Source organism: Phyllopteryx taeniolatus, chromosome 7 (genome assembly GCF_024500385.1).
Source record: "Phyllopteryx taeniolatus isolate TA_2022b chromosome 7, UOR_Ptae_1.2, whole genome shotgun sequence".
NCBI classification, from domain to species: Eukaryota; Metazoa; Chordata; class Actinopteri; order Syngnathiformes; family Syngnathidae; genus Phyllopteryx; species Phyllopteryx taeniolatus.
The window spans coordinates 31,171,816-31,196,983 of NC_084508.1; the positions used below are offsets into that span (position 1 = coordinate 31,171,816).

Sequence of the window (25,168 nt, forward strand, 5' to 3'; positions counted from 1 at the left end):
CATAAACTTGACAACTTTTGTCCTGACACATGATGACTTTTTAGATGATGTACAATACTTGATACTGTAATTGCGTAAACTTGACTTGTTGCCTTTTCATCTCATATCTGACAGCTTACTCTGACATTGGAGGATGAAGATGTACACCGCATTCTGTAATTCACTACACAAACCTCATACAATCACACTTCAAAAGGGAAGCTACAGAAAAAAAATATGTAAAACACTGTTTGTTTGGATTCACTAGGTTAATAAGTACATACGATATGAATTGCTTCTGTTGTTGTAAAGTGCGTTTATAGCAGTATGGATACCTTCTGGATATTGCGTTCAATGTTAAGTGGCAGGTTAAAAAGAAACTTAAAACGCTGCAGGACGTTGAGTGCATTGCGTGTGGAGTCGGCTTTGTCTTTCCGGCCCAAAACCTCCTGGAAAAGTGTATCTGCAGTCTCACTGGCTCCTATGAACAAGAGGCAAAGAGGAAGAGATAGAATTAGTGTGAAAATTTGAATATTGAAAAAAAAAAAGAAAAAAAGAAAAAAAAAAGAAACAGCTCTGATTTATTAAAAAAATAAAAAAATTAAAAAAAGACAAATCTACATTTTTAAGCAGACTCTAAGTCACTTAATGCAGACATTAATATTTGAAAATTGTGTTTTGTGAAGTTGACAATTGTGATCATTTGTTTGTGCTATGGTCTGGGTTTTACTTGGATTTTGGTATTTTCAGTTTCAGTCATATTCAGGTCTCGTGGTGCCTTTGGTTGTTGCTCACTCCAATAAAAAAAATGAGGTTCAGGCCACACTCTACTCAAATATGTTATTTGGGGTCTTCCGATTGAGCGGCCATAGCGTAGGTTGCACGATTGTAGAGCTCCTCTATTAGCAAGGAAAACGCTGTACTTTATTCAATATTTACTTGGCACTACGACTCAAAGTTAACAAGGCGTTTACATGATGCCCAAAAAACATAGAAAGCTGGTTCCACGGACTGAAATAACATACTCAGACGGAGACGAATCCACCGCCGGACAGCCGCCTTGAAACCAGGGAGCAACAGGCTAATGTGGCCATGGCTAACTTACAGACGATACTACAAGAATTGAGAGTTCTTTGCATGAAAATATGGACACTCTCGGCGAAATAAAAAAGGACATTTCGACAACTAATTACAGAATCAACAATGCCAAAAAGCGTATTTGAGAAATGGAGGAAAGAGGGCAGGGGTTGGAAGAAGCTACAAGGGAGCTGCTAAAGCTACATGCTAAGTGGGAGCTAATAGACCAGGAGGAACGAGCGAGACGGGACAATATTAGAATTCATGGCATTAGGGAGGGGGCTGAGACCAACTCTGCATCGATGATATCATTTGTGGAACATTTACTGAAGGAGAAGTTGGAGTTGCCTGCCGCCACTGATCTCAAGATTGAGCATTCGCGCCCTGCCCTGGGTCCCAAACCTCCCGCTGAGTCTCCCCCGAGGTCTATAGTAAAGTTTTTCAGCAGCAAAAGTAAAGAGGATATCCTGCAAAAGGTATGGCGTAAAAATGGGTTTATGCACGAGAGGAGAGTCTTTGTTGACCACGACTACGCGCCGGAGACCCTGAGGAAGTGCCGAGAACACACGCAGGCGAAAAAGGTGCTGTGCGAGAAAGATATACGATTCCAGACACCGTTTGCAGCCAGGATGAGTGTTCTACGAGGGAGATACGTGCCTTTACAACTTGGCGCAGGAGGCTACTAATAATATGGTGAGGGAGATGCCTGTCCGTGACGGTCTACATCAGTCAGCAGTCGGAGGCTCCATGGGAAAGTTTCAAAAAGAGATTGTAAGCATACAGGTGACCGGACAGCTGAAATTGTTTTTGAGTATAGTAAGGAGACATATTAAGGAGGACACTGTGGGACAAACAAACAATAGACACATGCTTTGACAGACATTTGGTTTAATGTATGTTTATATTGTTTTTGATCAAGGAGACTCTGGCTTTTCTATGCCATTGTTTTGGTTGGACATCTAATGGAGGGCCCTCTAAAAGGAGACGCGCATGGAGGTTTTCACTCCGAGCACACACAAGATCTCGGCTCTTACAGGGTCAGAAAAAGACCTCACAACGGGACGTTCAACCAGAGCTATTTTTGAAAACTAGTGAACTTTCGTTTCTCAGAGTTTTGTGAGTGGATGGGGGTCTCTCTGAATAATAGGTACTATTTGTTCCTTAATGGAAAGTCATAAAGCAGCGCTTAGGTAGGCTTCTTATAATGTGAAGTGTCCTTAATTCAATCAAAAGAAGTAAAATTCTTGGAAAAATGTCAAAAGATAAGGTAGATGTAATATTTCTGCAAGAAACCCATTTGACTAATGCTGAACATACAAAACTTAAAAGAAAGGGCTTTAATTATGTGTTTTCGGCTTCCTTCCTTCATTCCTTCCTTAAATATTTATGCCCCCTCCAGGGGCGAATTGTGGGTTCTACAGACATATTATTGATTTAATGATTACAAAAGCCCAGGGATTGGTTATCTGTGGTGGTGACTGTAATATGAGACTGAACCAAAAGTTATATGTGTCACGGGCATCACAATTTCAAAATAGCTCAGTCAGTAATAGCATGGATAGATAAGGGCAATGGGCGTTTGCGATGTATGGAGGAAATTCAACCCAACCGCCAGAGATTACACTTGTTTTTCTTCACCACATAACTATTCAAGGATTGATTATTTTTTTCATGTAAAGACGTCAACCTTGTAAGGACATGCAAGATTGGAATAATGGACTTACCAGACCATAGCCCTGTCTATCTAGATTTATTTATTCATTCGTTTTCCATACCGCTTATCCTCACTAGGGTCACGGCCGTGCTGGAGCCCCCCTGAACTGGTTGCCAGTCAATCGCAGAGCACATATAAACAAACAACCACTCGCACTCACATTCACACCTACGGGCAATTTAGTCTTCAATTAACCTACCATGCATGTTTTTGGGGATGTGGGAGAAAACCCACCCAGGCACAGGGAGAACATGCAAACTCCACACAGGAGAGGCCGGATTTGAACTGTGAGGCAGATGTGCTAAGCAGTCGGCAACCGTGTCGCCTTATCTAGATTTAAATTGAAAAAAATGAGAACACATTCACCTGGAGACTCAACAAGACGCTCTCAGAGGAAGGATGAAGGAGGAAATAAAAGTGTAAATTTTGCTATATCTGTCTGAAAATGATAATGGGGAGATGTCCCCAGCTATGGTATGGGACGTGGGCAAGGCGGTTTCAAGAGGGAAAATTATTGCAAAATTAGCTTTACAAAAGTAGCTCAGATAGGAAAAATTGGAAAAACTAGAAAAAGTGTAGAAAAGTGTATTAGAGATCCAAAATGTCCACAAGGGGGACAAATTACCTGACCCTCAGCTGGCTTCACTCAAAATGTTCCAACTGTCTCTGTAGGCCAGAATGAAGTTTTAATGGCAAAGGTGATTATGGGAGAATTGCAGAAGGCAATCTCACGACTCTAACAAGTGCGCGGGCTCAGATGTATTTTTATCAGAGTGGCATAAAAACCTATCGCCATTATTATTGAGGACTTTTAATTGGGTACTTGAAAATGGAGAGATCGTTCCTTCTTGGTGTGAGGCGATCATTGCTTTGATACCAAAAAAAAAGGGAAAGATACTTTAAATCAGAGTGTACTAATTTCCACCCAGTTAGTGTTTTGAACCACGATTATAAACTTTTCACGTCAATTTTAGGGAGGAGTCTAGAAATAATACTTCCAAACATTATACAGTTAGACCAAACAGGTTTCATTAGGCAACAACAGAAAATGGATAATGTTAAGAGAACCCTTCACATAATTAATCAAATAAATAAACACAATTTCGAAGCTGTTTTGTTGGGGTTGGATGTAGAGAAGGCATTTGACTCAGTTAATTGGTCGTTCTTATACAAGATACTACAGAGATTCCAATTTCATGAAAACTTTGTGAAAACTATACGAGCACTGTTGAATAAAACATCAGATTAAATTAAGATAAATAGCAGTTTAACAAATTCCTTCATTTTAGAAAGGTGATGTCGTCAGGGATGCCCGGTCTCCCCACTCTTTATTTGCCATTTTTATAGCGCCTCTTAGCCAATGGCTAAGACAGAATGCGAAGACAAAAGGGATCAGGTTTGCTCATGGAACTCACAAAGTAGCCCTGTTTACAGATGACATTTTATATCGAGGAAACCCATCCATTTTTATCCTGGAATTAAACCTGAGAGAATACAGATTATTTTAAAATTATTATTTTAATATTTCTAATAATAATACATATATATATATGTATATATATATATATATATATATATATATATATATATATATATATATATATATATATATAATTATTTAATTATTATATTATCCAAATAATTATGTCCGTTACATTTTTCGGGCATAATTCCTTCTTATTACCCAGAAAAGTATCATAACCATGTCATAAAAAAACATGTGTGACGCCTTTGTTATCTCCCTTTTTCGTCATGTGATGGACTAAAAATACAAAATGTACAAACTTTGATTTTCACCACGGGCCTCAAGTACAAAAGGTGCATACGCACAAAAACATGGCGTACGTCCTTTTTCACAGCAAAGTTGAGATGTATCAAGAGTGAAATGAATGTGGAAATGTGCGGTGATGAACAATTAATGCCGGGCATCATTTGATTTCAACAATGTAAAAGAAGCAAGGACTCAGAATTCATTTGTTAACCAGTGTATTTAATGAATCACTGATATTTGTGAGGACACCTATTAATTGATCAAGGCGATCATTTATGACGACTGTTGCCCTCACAATCTCTTTTGACTCCAGCACATGCACTAAAAAAAAAGGGTCATTTGAATTTCCTTAATTTGAACATGTACATTGGTTGCACATGATTAAAATGACAAATTTTGTTTCGGAGAAGAGGGGTAAATTATTTAATTTTAACACATTTTAATAATGTGCAACCAATGTACCTGCTAAAATTAAGTAAATTCAAAGGACTCTTTTTATCAGTGTGCACGAGTGAGGACACGGTCAGTCGGGCAGGCAGCAGCAGCCAATTGTTGGAGTGTAATTGCGTCGGAGACGCTTGGGATGCCGGAGGAGACGCCAGGAAGGGTGGACGAATCCTGCGCGTCTGTGACACCAGTGATGCCAGGGACGGTGGAGGAATCCTCCCCGTCTGTGACACCAGAGACACTGGGGACGGTGGACGAATCCTCCGAGCATGTAGCGGGTGGCTACAACTGCGTGTCTTCGCCTGTGTATTCAAATAATAAATTGAGTAATCAAACAGGAGTCAAAGTGTTTGATATCCTCTTTAATATTTTGACATGCTACTATTTGAATTCAAAACATTACAAATACCATACATACAACATTTAAGCATTAACCTTTATCTCATAGGGCTGAGTGTAGGTTACTGCATGAACACATTTGTTGTGCGTTATAAAAAATAAATGGTATTTACCTTGTGGGGTGATCAGAATCAACCACATGTGCTACCACCACCCCTCAGAGAGAGCAGTGTCACACGAGTGCAGCGACTCCCTCCTCGAACGGGTTGAGGCCCTCCGCGCCGGTTCCTGTTTTGGGCACACTTTGGCGGTGAGCAGCTGTCCTCCGCTTCACATCCACCTTAATGTCTGTCCAGTTCTTTTTTAGTTCAGCGTGTGTGCACTGTTCTGACCCCACAACATTGACAGCCGCACATACTGTCTCATTCACTCCTCTTTCGCTTGTTAACACCAGAGGACAGTGTGCCAAAGAGGATTTTTTTTGCACTTTGACCAGCATCTCAATTTCACATTCAGAATGTTTTTTTTCTTCATTACCTTGCTCATTTTCTTTTTTTCTGATCATGCAGAGATTGGGCTCGCAGGTGCAGGTTTCATTTAAATATGATTTGCATATTTAAATGTGGCGGCACGGTGGCCGACTGGTTAGAGCGTCAGCCTCACAGTTCTGAGGACGCGGGTTCAATCCCCGGCCCCGCCTGTGTGGAGTTTGCATGTTCTCCTCGTGCCTGCGTGGGTTTTCTCCAGGCACTCCGGTTTCCTCCCACATCCCAAAAACATGCATTAATTGGGGACTCTAAATTGCCCGTAGTTGTGACTGTGAGTGCGAATGGTCGTTTGTTTGTATGTGCCCTGTGATTGGCTGGCAATCAATTCAGGGTGTACCCCGCCTCCTGCCCGATGACAGCTGGGATAGGCTTCAGCACACCCGCGACCCTAGTGAGGAGAAGCGGCTCAGAAAATGGATGGATGGATATTTAAATGTGGCCGTGGACAGGGAGGAGTCGGCTACTCCAACATGTGCGCTCAATTCTACATTGATTGGGATGTATCAAAGGAAATGTGCTTAGATTCATGCGTACGCACAGATTCATACATCTGGATATGTTTGTGCTCACGACGTTTTCTGGATTTCAGAGTACGCAATGTTTCTGTAGGAAATCCACGCAAGTCTTTATAAATGAGGCCCCAGGTCTTTGTGCTTGCGGACCAGCTTGTTGAAGTTGAAGTATTGAAGTATTACATATTATACCCAGCAGTCTCCTCCCAGTTGGTTGTGACTATAACGACTCTAAAGGGTGACATACAATAGCACCTTGACTTAAGAGTTTAGTTTGTTCCATGACCAAGTTCGTAACTAGGGTTGGGCATCGTTTGAATTTGAGCGATTCCGATTCCGGTTCGTCAATTCGATTCCGGTTCCAAACAATTCTCTATTCCAATTCTTTTAGGGGGCTGGGTCAAAAAGGTTTGCATGGTTTAAATAAAGCGTGTCCAAATTATCCATTTTCATAGCAGCCTGCTGCATAAACTAAAATGAACATTTGACTGACCGTTCTTTATAACCAATATAAATATCAAACCTAGGAACCAAAAGGCAATGTGTATGGAACTAAACCAATTTACTTAATAGTAATTATTGTTGCAGCTAAAAGTTAGATACAGCATTGTTATCGTTATTTGCAACTGTTTTATCACGTCTAATGGTTTATATGTGCAAGTTTACACTTGACTTCCTGTTTTAAGCATGTAGCCTTTTATTCTGAAGGGTATCCACCAGAACTCAGCATTTCGGCACAAAAAGTAACTTCACACGACACAGGTGAATTTTGAAAACGAAAGTAATGGAGCCAAATGCTATAAAACGTTGATTCCTTAACCTACCCACCGATGACACACAAGGTTATTGCTTGTGATACTGTAGACAATGTTTTTGTGAATTTTGTCCCAATTCATTGTGATGTAAAGTTACTAGTTTGAGCTTTGGTGAAGTTTTAGCTTAATGTTAATCTTGTAATGCGACCGTTTCTACTTTCTTTCCAGTATGGGAAAGTAATTTATATTTTATTTTTGTGTCTGTCATCAGCTCTCACGTTGGTTTGAAGACTAAAATAAACGCTAAAAACCATCAGTGCAAGAGTGCAACCCAGTGTTTAACTTGTTAGCTGCATCAATGTTGGCATAGACGTATTTTATTGTTTCACTCACCCAATTGACTGACTGAAGTTTTGCACAGTGTAGACTGAGGCTCGGAGCGGGAGGGAACACATCAGAGTTCTACACACCGTGAAAGCCTCTTTTGCACAATATAATCTTAATCCAAGTGTTGCCCTGAGATGATGAGTCATTTATTTTAACATAGTTAACACTTTTGTTCATCACTGCCGTTGGGCACAAGTACGGCTTTGTACGCGTTCGTCATCGTTGGTTTTCACCACTTTCTTATTCAGGGTTGGCGGACTCTAGGTATTGAAACGGGGAACCAAATGTTTTTAATTTTAACGATCCCGGGAGAACCAGAATGTTAGTCCCGGTTCCAATCGGTTCTCGATTCCCAACCCTATTCGTAACCCTATTTATTTTTATATCAATTAAATTTTCCCCACTGAAATGAACTGAGATGCAATTAATTAATTCCACCACCCCTCTCCCCCCAGGTAGAATTAGTAGTCATATGACTACAAAAACATAAAATACCATAAAGGAATGTAAAGAAATTAACTGGTTTAAGAGTGCAATCAAGCCAAAAGACAAACCGTGAGGCAGTCAAATAGACAGACGGACAGAGAGACAGACAAGACAGACAGACAGGCAGACAAGCACACACAAAGCAAATTTATTGATATAGCGCATTTCATACACACGGTAACGCAATATGCTTTACATGATCAAAAGCAGTTTAAAGATAAAGAGAAAAATCTTAAAAACAGAAAAAATAAAAATAAAACAACATACAGTGCAGGAAAGATGATTTAAAAGCATAAATGTTCTAAAAAGTATGAGAAAAATGATTAGTTTTTAACCAGAAATTAAAGACATTGACACTTGGAGCTGACTTCAATTCTATTGGCAACTTATTCCATTTGCTTGCAGCATAGCAGCTAAAAGCTGTTGCATGTTTTCTTTGGACTCTGTGCTTCATTATCAGATCTCAGAGTCCTACTGGGCTAATATTCCATTAGCATGTCTTTAATGTGTTCAGGATGTAAACTAGTGATTTACAGAGGTGGACAGAGTAGGCAAATATTGTACTCAAGTCAGAATGCTGTTACTTTATTATAATATGACTCAAGTAAAAGTAAAAAGTAGTGCTCCAAATAATTACTTGAGTAAGAGTAAGAAATTACTTAGTGAAAAAAATACTCAAGTAATGAGTAACTGGTAAGTAACTTCTGATTTGTTTTAAATCACACCATGAACGTCAAATAAAATAAAAACTAAATAAAAATTGAATGTGCAAATTCAGATATCGCTGAGCATTATCACTTAACCTAAATCATAATAAATAAAATCTTCATAAAATAAAATCTTTGTAAAATAACAAATTAAGGCAAATTCAGCACCAAGAAATGCTCTTCTACTATATCGTTAAACAGCACAATACTGTAGGCTCACCAGGCAGATTACAAAAACAGGAACAAGGTCGCAGTGGATTTAAGAAGTATACACACCCCTGTTCAAATGCCAGGTTTTTATAGTTGTAAAAGAATTCTGACCAAGATTACCACTACTGTGACCTAGACTGAAATTAACTTGATTGACTTGGACTTGATGCTTAACTGGCTGCCTTCTAGGGCAGGTCACCATTGCAAACGATATGTTCTGCTTTCACCGGTCTTTTACCTGGTTAAATAAAGTTTAAATAAAATAAATGAAAATAAATCATGTTGCGCAAGGATGGACTCCCTCTGATAATGGGGATGTGGCTGTGTTCAGATTAAGTAACAGATCACATTCAAACTCATGTTTAACGGAAGTACATACACAACTGCCAGCATTTAAATTTTTAAGTGCCTCAAACCAACAACACATGCACAGAGCTTTACAGAAACATTATTTACTTTATTCACTAAAATGACTGACTGAAGAAGCTGTTTGCTAACCATAATTATTGTTAAAGTGTGCGAGAGAGAGAGAGTGTGAGTGAGTGAGAGAAAGAGAGTGAGAGAGAGAGAATGTGCCAAGATGCAGATTTTACAGTAACATTAGCATGAAATAGTGCTAATGTTACCATATGCACAGCCAAAACATCTGCAACTTACCGCAAGGTGTTTTCTCAAATTAGAAGCGGGCTGAAATATCCAAGTTTGGGTACTGACTAAACTACGCTGCTGGTTTTTTCGTAGTCTGTAATGTAAACACGGGTCGTGCGTGGCTGTCACAACTCACTTTGACTGGCCCGCGAACCCCAATAGAAGACTTTGTGCACAAACATGTAATTTTGTGTCATTTGATTGGTGAACTTGAGTCAAACTTCACTGTGGTAATCACGGTGGATTGGAGCAATGACGGACGATGCGGAAGTCAAAAACGAAAGTCTAAAAATAGATTGCGTACGCAATTATTGATAAATTTTATGTAGTGAGTGGCATGTAGATCATTGTAACAAAGTAAAAGTACCGTTATTAATATAAATACTTGAGTAAAAGTAAAAAATATGCTTCATCAAAGCTACTCTGACAAGTACAATTTATACAAAATATTACTTGAGTAAATGTAACAGAGTAAATGTAGCACGTTCCCGCCCACCTCTGGTGATTTATAGACCAGTAGCAGAACTTTAAAGTGTATTCTGAAGCTGACTGGGAGCCAGTTTAGAGACTTTAGTACTGGAGTAATATGTTCTGATCTCTTTGTTCTGGTCATAACCGGACCTGCAGCATTCTGAATGAGCCGCAGCTGTTTAATGGGCTTTGGGGGGAGTCCAGTCAGAAGACAATTACAATATTCAAGCTTTCTTGAGATAAACACATGGATGAGCTTGTCCTAGTCTGCTTGGCACATGCACGCCCTCATTCTGTTCTTCAGCTGGTAAAGGCGATTTTAGTGATTGACAGTAATAGGTCAGAATCCATCAACACACCAAGGTGGCGGACTTGGTCTGTGGTCTTTAAAGAGAGTGACTCCAGGTATTTACTAACAGCAATCCTCTTTTCTTTACTGACAAAACCAATTATATCGGTTTTGTTGTGGTTTAATTGAAGAAAGTTTTGGCTCATCCAGTTATGTTTTAGATAGTGACACAACACCTCAATTGAACTGTAGTCATCTGGAAAGACTGCTAGATATAACTGTGTGTTATCTGTACAGCTATGATAGTCAATATTGAGGTTCTGAAGAATTTGACGCAAGGGTAGCATATACAGGCTGAACAGAGGGGGCCAAGAATTCGATGAGATTGAACATTTCCAATGGTTACGAAATAACTCATTTTCTCCAGGTAGTACCTGAACCATTTAGGGACTGTTCTATTTAGTCCTACCCATGTTTCCAACCTGTTCAGCAGTATGATATGATCTACTGTATCAAAAGCCGCACTGAGATCCAACAAGAGCAGAACTGACACCTTTCCTGAATGTGACAACAGTGTTTTCCTGAATTTTGGGGAAAATCTGTAATTAAAAGAAAACACAAAAATGATCTGAAATATCAAAGTCCTTAATGTCAACTGATAGAGGTTCAACATCTTTAGAGATTACCATGTGTAAGATGTGACCTTGAGTGTCGGTTGGACTCTTTACATGTTGTAAAATATGTCCAGTATAGCAGCGAGTTCTTTGGAATTTTTGTCAACATGAATGTTAAAGTCCCTCGTTATGACGGAATATTTGTCGTCAGTACAGATCACTGACAGCAGATCAGAAAATTCCTCCATAATAGCTAAAATCACCCAATATAATTTCTTTACATTGAAATAATGGTTGAAAAATAGCAGCATTTCCACCTTTCATAAAATTGTTCATAAAATTAGAATTTGCTGAGGTTGCCTCATTTAGAATGGTATTACAGATGCTTTCAGTTGACCTTGTTTCATTTTGTAGTAAAAAATCTAGATCATAGGTCGTAATGATGTCATTAATCAACACTGATTTGTTACCCAGTGACCTGATCTTGAATAGAGCTAGTCTTGCAGAGATAACTGGAGGCAATGGTTTGTTCGGTTCACATTTTATATTCACTAAGCTTGTAGGGGCGGCACGGTGGCCGACTGGTTAGAGCGTCAGCCTCACAGTTCTGAGGACCCGGGTTCAATCCCCGGCCCCGCCTGTGTGGAGTTTGCATGTTCTCCCCGTGCCTGCGTGGGTTTTCTCCGGGCACTCCGGTTTCCTCCCACATCCCAAAAACATGCATTAATTGGAGACTCTAAATTGCCCGTAGGCATGACTGTGAGTGCGAATGGTTGTTTGTTTTGATGTGCCCTGCGATTGGCTGGCAACCAGTTCAGGGTGTACCCCGCCTCCTGCCTGATGACAGCTGGGATAGGCTCCAGCACGCCCGCGACCCGAGTGAGGAGAAGCGGCTCAGAAAATGGATGGATGGATGGATAAGCTTGTAGGTGTACTTTCTTTGTGCCAAATTTCTTTAACCAACTTTGTGTCCCTTGTATTTACAGGGATGAAAAATGCCTGATGTCCACAGGGGTCTGACTTAATCTGGAGAGGAATGTTGTTTATATTTTATATGCAGCCACAACTCAGCACATATCAATCTGATTCGCAGTTCCAATTCTTCATGGGTGGAAAAGGGGCCCTTCGCATCTTAATTGATGTTGGGTTCAGGCGAAATGGAATGTGAGGAGTGGATGTTGGTTTCAGGTTAGGTGGGATGAGAGGACGAATTCCAATAACGGTCTTCATCCTGTCCGTGACATCCAATATACCATTTAGAAAGAGTGTTGCGTTCGGCCTTCCTCCAATAGGGGGTGGAGAGGTGTCGGAGACTTCAAATGCTTTCTTATCTGTGATTCCTTCTGTCTCGTCTTAGTTTATATCCTCTGATTGTTTTGATGATGATGCATCCTTATGCGGCTCCTAAACTTTAGCAGGCCTTTCCTCCTCCGATAGTTTTGATGATCACCTGACCTTCAGCAGGCCTTATCTTTTGAAGTGCGCTATTCAGTCCCAAGTTTTCTTTTTGCGACTTTGAATGCCGCACATAGTAAAACATATTTGCAGCTTGTAATGTGGCACCTTCTTTGTTTAGACAGAGACCAGCGACCTTGAAAAGATGTCGCCATTCCATAAAAATGTTGAAATTCTCAATAAAGCTCACGGATAGAGCATTACACACTTCTTTCAGCCACCTATTTAGCGGCAAAAGCTTGATGAAACGTTCATCTCTTTGACGAACTGTTGGGATAGGTCCATTGAGGAAAGAACATGTCAGCATTCAAACATTGCACTTTGTTTAGAAGATCAATGAAATCGCGTTTTAAATTTTTTTGTCAGCCACCAATTGTGCAAATTCTCCCTCTTAAAAAGATCAAAGAGGCTGTAATTTTCGTCATAGGTATACCTCACCTATGAGAGACAAAATGAGGGGGGGAAAATATCCAGAAAATCACATTGTCTGATTTTTAAATAATTTATTAGCAATTTATGGTGGAAATAAGTATTTGGTCACCTACAAACAAGAGTTCTGGCTCTCACAGACCTGTAACTTCTTCTTTAAGAGGCTCCTCTGTCCTCCACTCGTTACCTGTATTAATGGAACCTGATTGAACCAGTTGTAAGTATAAAAAACACCTGTCCACAACCTCAAACAGTCACACTCCAAACTCCACTGTGGCCAAGACCAAAGAGCTGTCAAAGGACACCAGAAACAAAATTGTAGACCTCCACCAGGCTGGGAAGACTGAATCTGCAATAGGTAAGCAGCTTGGTGTGAAGAAATCAACTGGGGCAGCAATTATTAGAAAATGGAAGACATTCAAGACCACTGATAATCTCCCTCATCTGTGGCTCCATGTAAAATCTCACCCTGTGGGGTCAAAATGATTACAAAAACGGTGAGCAAAAATTCCAGAACCACAGGGGGGGATCTAGTTAATGACCTGCAGAGAGCTGGGCCCAAATTAACAAAGGCTACCTTCAGTAACACACTACGCCACAAGGGACTCAAATCCTGCAGTGCCAGACGTGTCCCCCATCGTGTTGAGCTGTCGCTGAAGAGGAAAAAAAGCTGATTCTTCCACTTCAACAGAGGATTTACTTGATTCAACAGAGATACAGACGAGTGTCCGCCTTTCATTCGACAAGAAATTGTCAATTGCACTTGATTTGCTTCGCCAGGAGATCGCCGAACTCAGAAAGAGCTTGGAATTCACGCAACAACAAGTGAACGTACTAAGATGAGATAATACTGCGCTTCGATCAAACGTGATGTCAATGTCAGCAGAATTACAAATTTAGACTGGAATATAAACTCATGAAAGAAACTACGTTGGACATTCAATCAAGAAGCATGCGCGACAATCTCCTTTTCTCCGGCATTCCAGAAAATGCTCCGGAAGACCCCAAGGAGCAGATTAAAAGACATTTATGACTTTTATTAAGGATCTAAGCGTCCCTCAATTAAATACACAAATTAAAGACATCCTTGATGTTCCTTTAACCATCACAGACTTACATAATGCATTAAAAAATATGCAATCGGGACGGGCGCCTGAATTCATTAAACATTTTTGGCCAAAACTATCACCTCTATTTTTCAGAACAGTCAAGAAGATAAACAATAAAGGTAGAATTAGTATGAACATATGAGGCCCCCACTGGGTGGCCAGTTGTCGGGGGTCCTCGGTGTAAAACGGTGTCAATTCACTTGCATGTGTCCGCAGGCACACACCCATAGGACTTTTTCACTGGGTGTGGGGCCACGCACTTATTGCTACAAATAACTCATGAATATCCAAATGGCTTGTGTATGCCCTCACTTATACTCTCGTTCTGTAGACTTTTATAATTTACATAGTTAACCCCACCACACTTCAGTTGTACAGCCGGGTTCACGACCCTTGTCCTGCATGCTTCTTCTCCTGCCCTTGTCCTGTCCTTCCCTCACAGGGTGTAGCACTACAGCCCCGTGCAACACTCATATTTAATGTTTCATTGTTGTAGATAATGTAATGACTTACTTCTCTCATCCTGTTTACAATTAGTGCTTTGTCTTTTGTCTTTGTTTCTCTCCCTTCTAGAAACTTTGTTCTGTTCGACTGATCAAGTCTGATTCTCAATAAACCTCAATTATAATACCACAGCGGAAGCTTAAAAACTCCACTGTGACACAGTAAAACTCTTCCGGCATAAAAGGGATACAGATTTTCCATTCTGCTTGACCTAACAGCCGAACAGGACAAAAAAAAAGTCACATAGCTTTAAAAGCACAATCTTAGCGGTGGTGTTTCGAAAAAGGAGCGAAAACAGGAGCTTTTAAATTAATAAAAGCAATCGATCGCGGGTAGACGCAATAGTTTAGCCCCTTTGCTCGATAGCTGGAAGCTAGCGGGAGGGGGCGCTGTGAGCGTTGCTTATGATGCTAACTACTGTTGCTAGGCTAAGCGCGGATGCCAGGCGTAACTTTGGAGGAAGGCTGGCATAAAAAGATTCACAGCAAGACACAGCGGTGCTACAGACAGTTTTTTTATTTCAAAAGTAAAAACCATCGTTTGAACAGAAAGCCTGAGCACGTGTTCATTAGTAGTTTACTAGCGGTTAGGTGGCTAACGGCTCTTGGATGGGTCTGCAGGTTACGTAGTTACACAAACATCCTTTTGGTGGCGCCCGAGGACTGCAATCAAGCATGCACAACGATTCACAGCCACGAAGAAGAAAATCAAAGTGGTGACCTCACGATGACGCCGCGTGGAATCTTCCACACAAAGCAAATATGATGACCGTCATGGACACCGCATGCTCTAACCCACACAAAGAGCTAACACTCTAGCTCAGAGCTCCCTTCAAGCACACGACAGGGATTCTCGGCGTGGAATACATTAATTCGAATTATGGAAATAAATAAACTTTTACATGATATTCACATTTTTTTGGAAATAGTCTGTATAATGATTTACTTTCCTCATCTTGTTTACAGTTCGTGCTTTGTATTTTGTTGTCTTCTTTTCTCACTCCCTCTAGAAATTTTGTTCTGTTCGACTGATAACTCTGATTCTCAATAAACTTCAATTATAATACTAAGAAACCACAGCGGAAGCTTAAAAACTCCACTGTGACACAGTACAACTGTTCTGGCATAAAAGGGATACAGGTCTTCCATTCTGCTTGACCTAACAGACGAACAGGACAAAAAAAAAGTCACATAGCTTTAAAAGCACAATCTTAGCGGTGGTGTTTCGAAAAAGGAGCGAAAACAGGAGCTTTTAAATTAATAAAAGCAATCGATCGCGGGTAGACGCAATAGTTTAGCCCCTTTGCTCGATAGCTGGAAGCTAGCGGGAGGGGGCGCTGTGAGCGTTGCTTATGATGCTAACTACTGTTGCTAGGCTAAGCGCGGATGCCAGGCGTAACTTTGGAGGAAGGCTGGCATAAAAAGATTCACAGCAAGACACAGCGGTGCTACAGACAGTTTTTTTATTTCAAAAGTAAAAACCATCGTTTGAACAGAAAGCCTGAGCAAAATACAAAATTAAAAATGATGAAACAAAAATAGAACTAAAAACTCAACTTGTGTTTGGAAGAGAAAGAATGCTGAGTTGCATCCAAAGAACACCATACCTACTGTGAAGTATGGGGGTGGAAACATCATGCTTTTGGGGCTGTTTTTCTGCAGAGGGACCAGAACGAATGTCCATGTAAAGGAATGAATGGCGCCATGTATCGTGAGATTTTGATTGAAAACCTCCTTCAAGGGCATTGAAGATGAAACGTGACTGGGTCTTTCAGCATGACAATGATCCCAAACACACCGCCCGGGCAACGAAGGAGTGGCTTCGTAAGAAGCATTTCAAGGTCCTGGAGTGGCCTAGCCAGTCTCCAGATCTCAACCCCATAGAAAATCTTTGGAGGGAGTTGAAAGTCTGTGTTACGACAGCCCAAAAACATCACTGCTCTCGAGGAGAATGTTAAAATTTCATATACTTATTTTGTTCCCGTATTCTATTTTGATTTGATGAATTTTAATACCTGCTTGCAAGCTACATTCTTTTATGTATTCAGCTGCCTTAGTGTTTTCCCAAGTACTTTGTTAAGGTCAAGTGACGTGACTTAAGTCACGTCAAGAGAGGGACCTACAAAACTCTGCGTTTTTGGGGCAATATCATATATTCTAATTTTATCATATACAAATGTGATGTTATCTTTGTAACCGAATTACCTGTCTCTCATTTACCTACAAAAAACTTAAAATTTTAAGGCCTCAAATGCAAGTTTATGAAACCTGTTGCAACAAATGCAAGCTTATGAAACCTGTTGCAACAAAGGCGAAAACAACAAAGTTGTGGTCATGTAACAGACGAAAACAACAAAGTCGTGGTCATGCAACAAAGGTGAAAACAACAAAGTTGTAATTACGCAACAGAGGCGGGAACTTTCCCTATATAAGTGAGAGAGAGACGTAGCTAAGGGCTTGAACTGCAAGATCCACTCCAAGTGGTGACCGGCATACGAGACCAGAAGCTTCTGTAAGTGTGATTTTGTCTATGTAATAAAAATCCTGTGCTAAACTCCCACCAACTCGCCTTGCAGATGAACACTCTTGAACACATCCGGGAACGAGATGTCCCTCCCGAGGCGCCTGGGGCGACCCAAAAGCGGACAAGAACTGCATGGAGGAATGGGTCAAAATACCAGCAACAGTGTGTAAAAACCTTGTGAAGATATACAAAAAATGTTTTACCTCTGTCATTGCCAACAAAGGGTATATAACAAAGTATTGAGATGAACTTTTGTTATTGACCAAATACTTGTTTTCCACCATAATCTGCGAAGAAATTCTTTAAAAATAAGAATGTGATTTTCTGGATTTTATTTCTCATTTTGTCTCATAGGTGAGGTATACCTATGATGAGAATTACAGGCCTCATCTTTTTAAGTGGGAGAACTTGCACAATTAGTAGCTGACTAAATACTTTTTTGCCCCACTGTATATTACTCCAATGGAAGATACACTAGAATGTGTAACTGTAAATGAAAAAATGCCTACTGTTGAGGATGACTTCCAAGCGTTGGGTCATTGATTCCTCGACTCTTTCAGCACCGTCTGAATCCTGCCTCTGATGGATCGCTGGAACACATAATGACAATAATAATGGGTTTTAAAAGGACAAATGGAATGACAATAATAATGGGTTTTAAAAGGACAAATGGAATTAATCCAGTAAAAATATAACATTTGAAAGGGAAAAGAAATTACACAATTACAAGTCAGTGCAAAAAAAAATATTGCTTCAGGAAAATTAAATATTTAACAATAAAAATGCCCAAGCAAAGTGCTGATGGCAGATAAAGTCACACGATTTCTACTTAGTTGATTATGAAAAAACTGGACCCCTCTGTGTATGTTACTACGTAGGTATAACCTTTCCCCTGTGCTGACTTTACGAGAGCAAGTCATCTAACCAAATCCAGAGTTTTGTGCTCTTTAGACATGTAAAATCCTTTGACAGATAACGAAAAACTGAAATGTTTCAACTACCGGTACTTTGTGAGAAATAACATTTGGGAAAAATAGGAGGCATTGATTCCTAAAAAGACTTGTCAGGGAGGTCAAGGGAATAAGAAATTCTCAGATGGCTTATACAGTAGGAATCATTTAGTATGGAGTCCTCTTATGAGGGAGGGAATTTGAAAAGGGGGAATGGGGGGATCAAACAGAAAGAGGGCAAGTGAATGGTATGGCTCACCCAGTGAATAAATAAATGGTGTGCAGCAGTGGGCCGCTGGGTGCTGAGAGCTGCTCTGTGGGTTTATTGACAAAGGGGTGGAGAGTTGGGGAAGGAGACCTTCTACATACTTGTGAAGCGATTCAAATATGCAATAATTTCAAAAATGGGGTTAAAAGACAGAAACATGGGGGGGAACCATCCACTCATTCCTCTTTCTCTCTCCCTTTCTTCCCTTCCACTACAATACAGACTGTTACCAAAGCTTGGAGACAGCAGAGCGAGAAGACAGCAAAGAGACGGGGCAGAGCTCTTCAAATAAATAAATCCATTCTGACAGAAGCCTCAAGGCAGAGACTGAAGTGGAATTTTTAAATCAGTATGGATGTTTGTGGCCCTTTCATGCACCCCTCACTTGTCTACGAGGCCCCCTGCCTCACAAAAGTTACCAAAACAAATTGGGACAAAAGAGGCAGATATAAATAGCGTATATGACAAGGACAAAACTATTGCAAAACTGCTCCAAATCATGAACCATATGCTGTACTATTGTATTAACCGATATTAACACAGAATTTTGGTCGTTACCATTGCTGTTCAACATGAATTGGGTGGTGGTATAAAATTTACTAAGCACTGTATTTTGAACAATGTTCAACCAAGGCATGGTTGGATATGTTTTTTTGCATATTTAGCACACTGAAATGTGTCAGTTCATCAAGCCAATTTCAATATTACAAAAAGACAACCCTGGCAAATACAAAGTGCAGTTTCTACATAATGATTTTATTTCCATCCATCCATTTTCTTTACCCCTTATCCTCACTAGGGTCACGGTCTGCTGGAGCCTATCCCAGCTATCCTCGGGCAGGAGGCGGGGTAAGCCCTAAACTGGTCGCCAGCCAGTCGTAGGGCACATAGAAACAAACAACCATTCGTGCACACTATCACTCCTACTGTCAATTTAAGAGTCTTCAATCAACCTGCCACGCATATTTTTGGAATGTGGGAGTGCCCGGAGAAAAAACACGCAGGCACAGGGAGAACATGCGAACACCACACAAGTGGGGCTGGGGATTGAACCCCGGTCACCAGAACTGTAGGCAGATGTGCTAACCAGTCGGGTACCGTGCCGGCCATTATTTTATCTATTAATGGCAAATATCTAAACCTATGTAAAAAAGCAATTGCCCCCCCCCATGTTAAATCATGAGTTAACGGTGAAAAAACTGTTCAATTTCTCTAGTCACACCCAGACCTCATAACCGCCAAATATGATTTGTTGAATCAAGAAATAACTTAGACAATGTGAAGTAGGTAACAAGATATAAAAAGCATCTTGACCCGATCCAAAGAAATTCCCGCCAACCCTAACAAATGAGAAACAAAGTGATTGAAATCTATCCATTAGGAAAAAAATTACAAAGCCATTTCCCAGGCTTTGGGACTCCAGTGAACCACGGTCAGAGCCATTATACACAAACTGAGACCACTGGAAACAGTGGTGAACCTTCCGAGAAGGGGTCGCGATCCAAAAATTACCAAGCGTACAAAATTAGAGAAGCGAGAAGGACATCTAAAGAACTGCAGGCTTGAGTTAAGGCCAGTGTCGATGACTCAACTATAAGAAAGACACCGGGCAAAAATGGCATCCACAAGACAGTTCCAAGGCTCGTCTCACATATCCCAAGAAACATCTTGATGATCCTTATGATTTTGAAAAAATATTCTGTGGACTGTTGAACCAAAAGTTAAACTTTTTACAAGGTGTGCGGCCTGTCACATCTGGTGTAAAAATAACACAGTTGATAAAATAAACATCATGTCGCAACAGTTAAAGTAAAAATGGTGGTGGAACTGATGGTTTCAGGATCAGGACAACTTGCTGTGAGTAATGGAACAATTAATTCTGCTGTCTATCAGAAAACCCTGCAGGCGAACTTTGGGGGAGAGCTTGCCTCATTCAACGGGAAGTGTGACCTTAACGAGCTGTATTGTCAAAAGACGACGAGTGAACGACTGATTGGTATGTAGGACGGTTGTTTCACCAACCACACTGGGCAACAACAACAACACCCTATTGTTGACCACCCCCGAGGAACACTTACCGTAATTTCTTGTGTATAATGCACATTTTTCCCCCCCAAAAAATTGTCAAAAGTCAATAGTGCGCTTTATACATAAGTATAAGAGAAAATTGGATTTTTTTTTTTTATAAATGTATGCTACATTCTAAAGGTTATGAAAAAGCTGTACACTTTCATTCCAATATGCCACCGCCAACTAGAGGTTATGAGAAAGGTGTAGTACACTTTCATTCTAATATGCCACCGCCACCTGATAGGTTATGAAAAAGGTATAGCCTACACTTTCATTCCAATATGACAGGGGTACGTATGACTGCATATATGTACAGTTGTGGTCATAAAGTTACATACCCTGGCAAAATTTGTGAATTATTATTTTATTTTATTTTTTAAATATGACTGAACGACAACCATCATTAATTTCTTTATGGTTTTGTTTAATGATAATGCTTTTCTGAAACGCTTGACAATTTAATTTGAATCCCATTAATGTAAAATTGTGTGTCTTTCGCCTGGCCCTTCATGTTTTCTTTAAAGAATTTTACCCATCTGACAAATTCTGCCTGGGTAATGAAACATGAGCACAACTGTGTTTTCTCATTTAATAAATAAAAGTAGGGCTGGGAATTTAATAAGAGAAAGTAAATAAAAATAAACTATTTTCTGTTCCAATAAAGTGCTTAAGTTATTTGAAAAAAACCAACATAATACAGATAATACTTAAAGTTTTGATCATATGGGAAGAAGCAAAATCATACATTGTAAAAATGCATTACACATAGGTAGAAGGGTTTTCCAGAATTTTGAGGTCAACTTTGAGGGTTAAATATTATGCATGGGTGCGCATTATACGCGAGAAATTACGGTACTTTTTCAAATAGGGAAAGATGAGTTTGGATCCACCCCCTTAATAAATAAAAACATAATGATAAAACAGTATATTTAATTGGGTTGTCTTGATGAGATTTACGATTGGTTTGGTGACATTTAAGTGTGATAAGTATGCCCCCAAAAAATCTGACAGCTGCTCAGGGGAGGCCAAATCCAAAATTCCATTGTCAGTTCTTGTAGATATAATAAAATGGCCCAGTATTCCAACACTTTCGCACATAGTGTGTACACGGGAGAGAATAAGACAGAACACACAGGAAGAATACCAAACACATACATGAAAAGAGAGCATGTCTGCCTTATATCTACACAGTCTCCTTTTGCCCTATTGCCAGCTGTGTGTCCTCTGCCTGTGTGACACTAAAAGGCTGATGACGTTACATCTAACCTAAACATGAGGTCAAGCTCTGGATAACAAAGTCAGCCACAACTTGAGGAAGAGCTCCAGCTCCTGCTTCACTTCCTGGAACTATTGAGGACAAAAACGAATATGAATAAAAACACAGTGTCCCTGGTTTCTAAAGCTGGAGATGTTTTGACTCCTGTCGGGGCTGAGGCTCAGGGAACTGGCCCTGGGAATCGGACATTTTTGGAACACGGTCACTGTTCTGTTTCCTGCATCGCTTGGAGACTTCCTTTTGACACAACAATGCAAAATCTCAAATTTCAACATTTCACAAACAACAAAGCTGGACAGACTATCAGTCAGTCATTCAGCCAGAGCAGCTCTGTCTCAGAGGTGTGGCCCCATGTGAAATTGAGGTTTGCGTGATCCTACAGTCACAATGTCCCAAACCTTCCCTCTCTTTCACCACTCGGCATTGAGGGGGATACAGCATTTCTTTATTTCAGAACATGTCCTACTGGCATCAACCAAAATATTTAGCTTCATAGACAATTCCTTTGCTCTTTTTCATAATAAAAGAAAACTAGTCAAAAGATTTTCTGACGTCAATACTGGTAAGGATGAAGAAAATATTCACTAGCCACTACAATGGTGGTCTTAAAAACTAAATTTCTTATTACCTTATTGGAGGATTCATTCTTCAGACCAAGTCTCTAAGACCATGTAACCTGATTACATATATGTTACTTCAAGGCCCAAAATCTGCCTGACTTCAACTTCAAATGTTAACAGAAGCTAAGCAACCACAACAGCACAGTAATAACACACTTGCAATGACAGTATCATGTACTTTTGTGTTAACTGAAGAGCAATTCAGTTAGCAATTGTACACCCACTAACACCAAAATGTTAGCAGGGAAAATACAGTGCCGTGAACAAGTATTGGCCCCTCCTCAAATTCTTATATTTTTGCATAGATTCCCCACTTTATTGTTGAAGATCAACAAACAAATGTAAATATCAGACAAATATAACCCAAGTTAACTTAAAATGCCGTTTTGAAACAGTGACTTCAGTGCTTTGCGTGTTTGTGTTTTGGATTGTCATCCTGCTGCAAAACCAAAGTGCGCTAAAGCTTGCAGTCACAAACTGATGGCTGAACATTCGCTATGGGCTAAAATACGTGCCACCAGGAATTTAATTTGAATTTACAAACTGAATTTGAAAAACATGATTTGAATTTGTATTAACTGAAGTCCAATAAACCTGAAAGTGAATGTAAGAATTTTTATCCACAATGAAAATTCTAATTATATATTTTCACATTCACATTGATCATTTCAGATTCATCCATCCATCCATCCATCCATCCATTTTTTGAGCTGCTTCTCCTCACTAGGGTCGCGGGCGTGCTGGAGCCTATCCCAGCTGTCATCGGGCAGGAGGCGGGGTACACCCTGAACTGGTTGCCAGCCAATCGCAGGGCACATACAAACAAACAACCATTCGCACTCACAGTCACACCTACGGGCAATTTAGAGTCTCCAATTTATGCATGTTTTTGGGATGGGGGAGGAAACCGGAGTTCCCGAAGAAAACCAACGCAGGCACGGGGAGAACATGCAAACTCCACACAGTCGGGGCCGGGGATTGAAACCGGGTTCTCAGAACTGTGAGGCTGATGCTCTAACCAGTTGTCCACCGTGCCGCCCATTTCAGATTCAGTTCGACAAATTCAATTTCAAATTAGCTGACAGACATCAGGGAACTGTAAGGCATAGCAATCGATCGGCGATACACAGATCTAGTCTTCGGCCAATCAGCGCCTTCGTTTTTTATCACGTGACAGGGATTCTCCAGGAAGTCACATTTTCTAACCGGCGACAGTATTTTCACCTTTATACCACCTTTCCTTAACCTTTGTGGAATGCATCATATGGTCAAAAAGAGATAAAAAGGTGCTTCCTTTCGAACATAGGAAGCACTGTTTGTTTTCTCTATGTTCAGTGTTTGTTTGTTACCCTTCTATGTACGCTGACTTTGCAGTACTTACATATAGCATCTTATCACCCTCTCTAAATAACTTTTGTCAACACAATACCAAACAATCTCCCGAAATCTGTCAAAAAAACAACAACAAAGAATGCATCGTATCAAATCTATTTAAAATTATGACAGACGCACCCATTATATGTCACACTTGGCATTCGATCACAGGCAAAGAGAAGTAAGATTATGGATTATACCACTAAATTTAAAACAGACCTACTCCTATTACAAGAAACGCACCTTACCGAGTCAGAAGAAAAATGCCTCATTGACTCTAATTTCACTCAGGTTATCTCGGCCTTTTACAAGTGTAGACAAAGAGGACTCTCAATACTAGTCCATTAAAGACTACTTTTTACAATAAATAGGATAGTAGAAGAATTACCCCCAAAATACATCCAATTATCATCAGCGACCTTGCACCAATTTATCTCAATCTAAAAGTTGAATCAAGTTTGGGACCCCCACCAACATGGCACTTCAACACGTCCCTATCGAAGGACCCGGATTTTGATTCTTTCGTGAGGAAGGAATGGGATGAGTTTTTGAAATTCAACGACTCCCCAATCATATCCCCAACTCTGTTGTGGGAAACCGGGAAAGCTGTATTGAGAGGTCGAATCATATCATACTCTTCGTATAAAAAAAATAAATGAATGAAAAAAAATTGGAAAATGGAATTCAGGAAAAAAAATTAAACACCTCACAGAAGAATATGCAATTAATCCGACAGTTACGCTTAGAAACCAACTTCAAAAGGAAAAACATCAATTACACGTTATCTTATCAAAAATAACTGATTTTCTACAACAGTTAAACACTAACTTTGAGTACAGTAATAAATCAGGAACATTCCTTGCGAACCAACTTCAGTGCAATAAAGAAAGTCATTAATTACAGCCATTCAAGATTCAAACGGCAACTGTACAGTCACCGCAAGAAATAAATTATTTTTTTTACAATTATTATAGCAGCTTATAGGTATCTTCGAACAACCGAGACACAAAAATAAATTGAAACTTTTATTAAGGATCTAAAAATTCCTCAATTAAATACACAAATTAAAGACAGCCTTGATGTTCCTTTAACCATCACAGATATAACACATTAAAAAATGTGCAATCGGGACAAGCTCCTGGCCCGGATGGAATCCCCGTTGAATTCATAAAACATTTCTGGCCAATAAATAGCGCCTCTATTTCTCAGAACAGTCAAGGAGATAAACGATAAAGGTCAAATTAGTAGCCATATGAACACAGCTTCAATTCCAGCTTTGCCAATATAATAAACAATATTGTGCCACTAGGGTCACTATGCATCAGTTAGGCTGTGTTGGCCACAGGTCTAGTCTATTCATAGTACACTCCTTCCTCCAGCCGTGCAAACTACATTTCCCTTTTAAGCAGTGGGCACACAGTAGGCACGCTCAGTCAAAATGTAAGAATGACTGTGCATTGTTCCCACTGGTCGTATTGGGTCTGTTATCAGCTTCATCAATCCTAATATTCTGTCTTACATTGTATTGCACAGCTGTGTTTATTTGGATACAGCCCCTAACTATTGAAAACATTGCCTTTCTCCCAAATGGGGCACAAATACACGGAAAGCAATAATAATAATGACAGAGCTAGAA

At 40.0% G+C, this 25,168-nt stretch overlaps 1 protein-coding gene and 1 long non-coding RNA gene across 6 annotated transcripts in view; one reads left to right on the forward strand and one right to left on the reverse strand.

Annotated features, from left to right (window-relative positions):
- Nucleotides 1-25,168, reverse strand: part of exoc2 (exocyst complex component 2) — a 130,993-nt gene that overhangs the window by 54,292 nt on the left and 51,533 nt on the right. For all 4 annotated transcript variants that reach the window (XM_061778378.1, XM_061778377.1, XM_061778379.1 and 1 more), the window contains 2 exons: nt 17,484-17,564; nt 315-460 (listed from right to left, as the gene is read on the reverse strand). In XM_061778378.1, the coding sequence (XP_061634362.1) occupies nt 315-460; nt 17,484-17,564 (227 nt within the window). The remainder of the gene's footprint in view (nt 1-314; nt 461-17,483; nt 17,565-25,168) is intronic.
- On the forward strand, nt 16,864-18,511 carry LOC133480421 (uncharacterized). Of its 2 annotated transcripts, XR_009789258.1 has the most exons (3): nt 16,864-16,962; nt 17,027-17,136; nt 18,415-18,511. It is a non-coding gene; the product is annotated as an uncharacterized LOC133480421 (long non-coding RNA). The 2 variants fall into 2 exon arrangements; XR_009789259.1 differs by lacking the exon at nt 18,415-18,511 and having other exon boundaries at nt 17,027-17,303.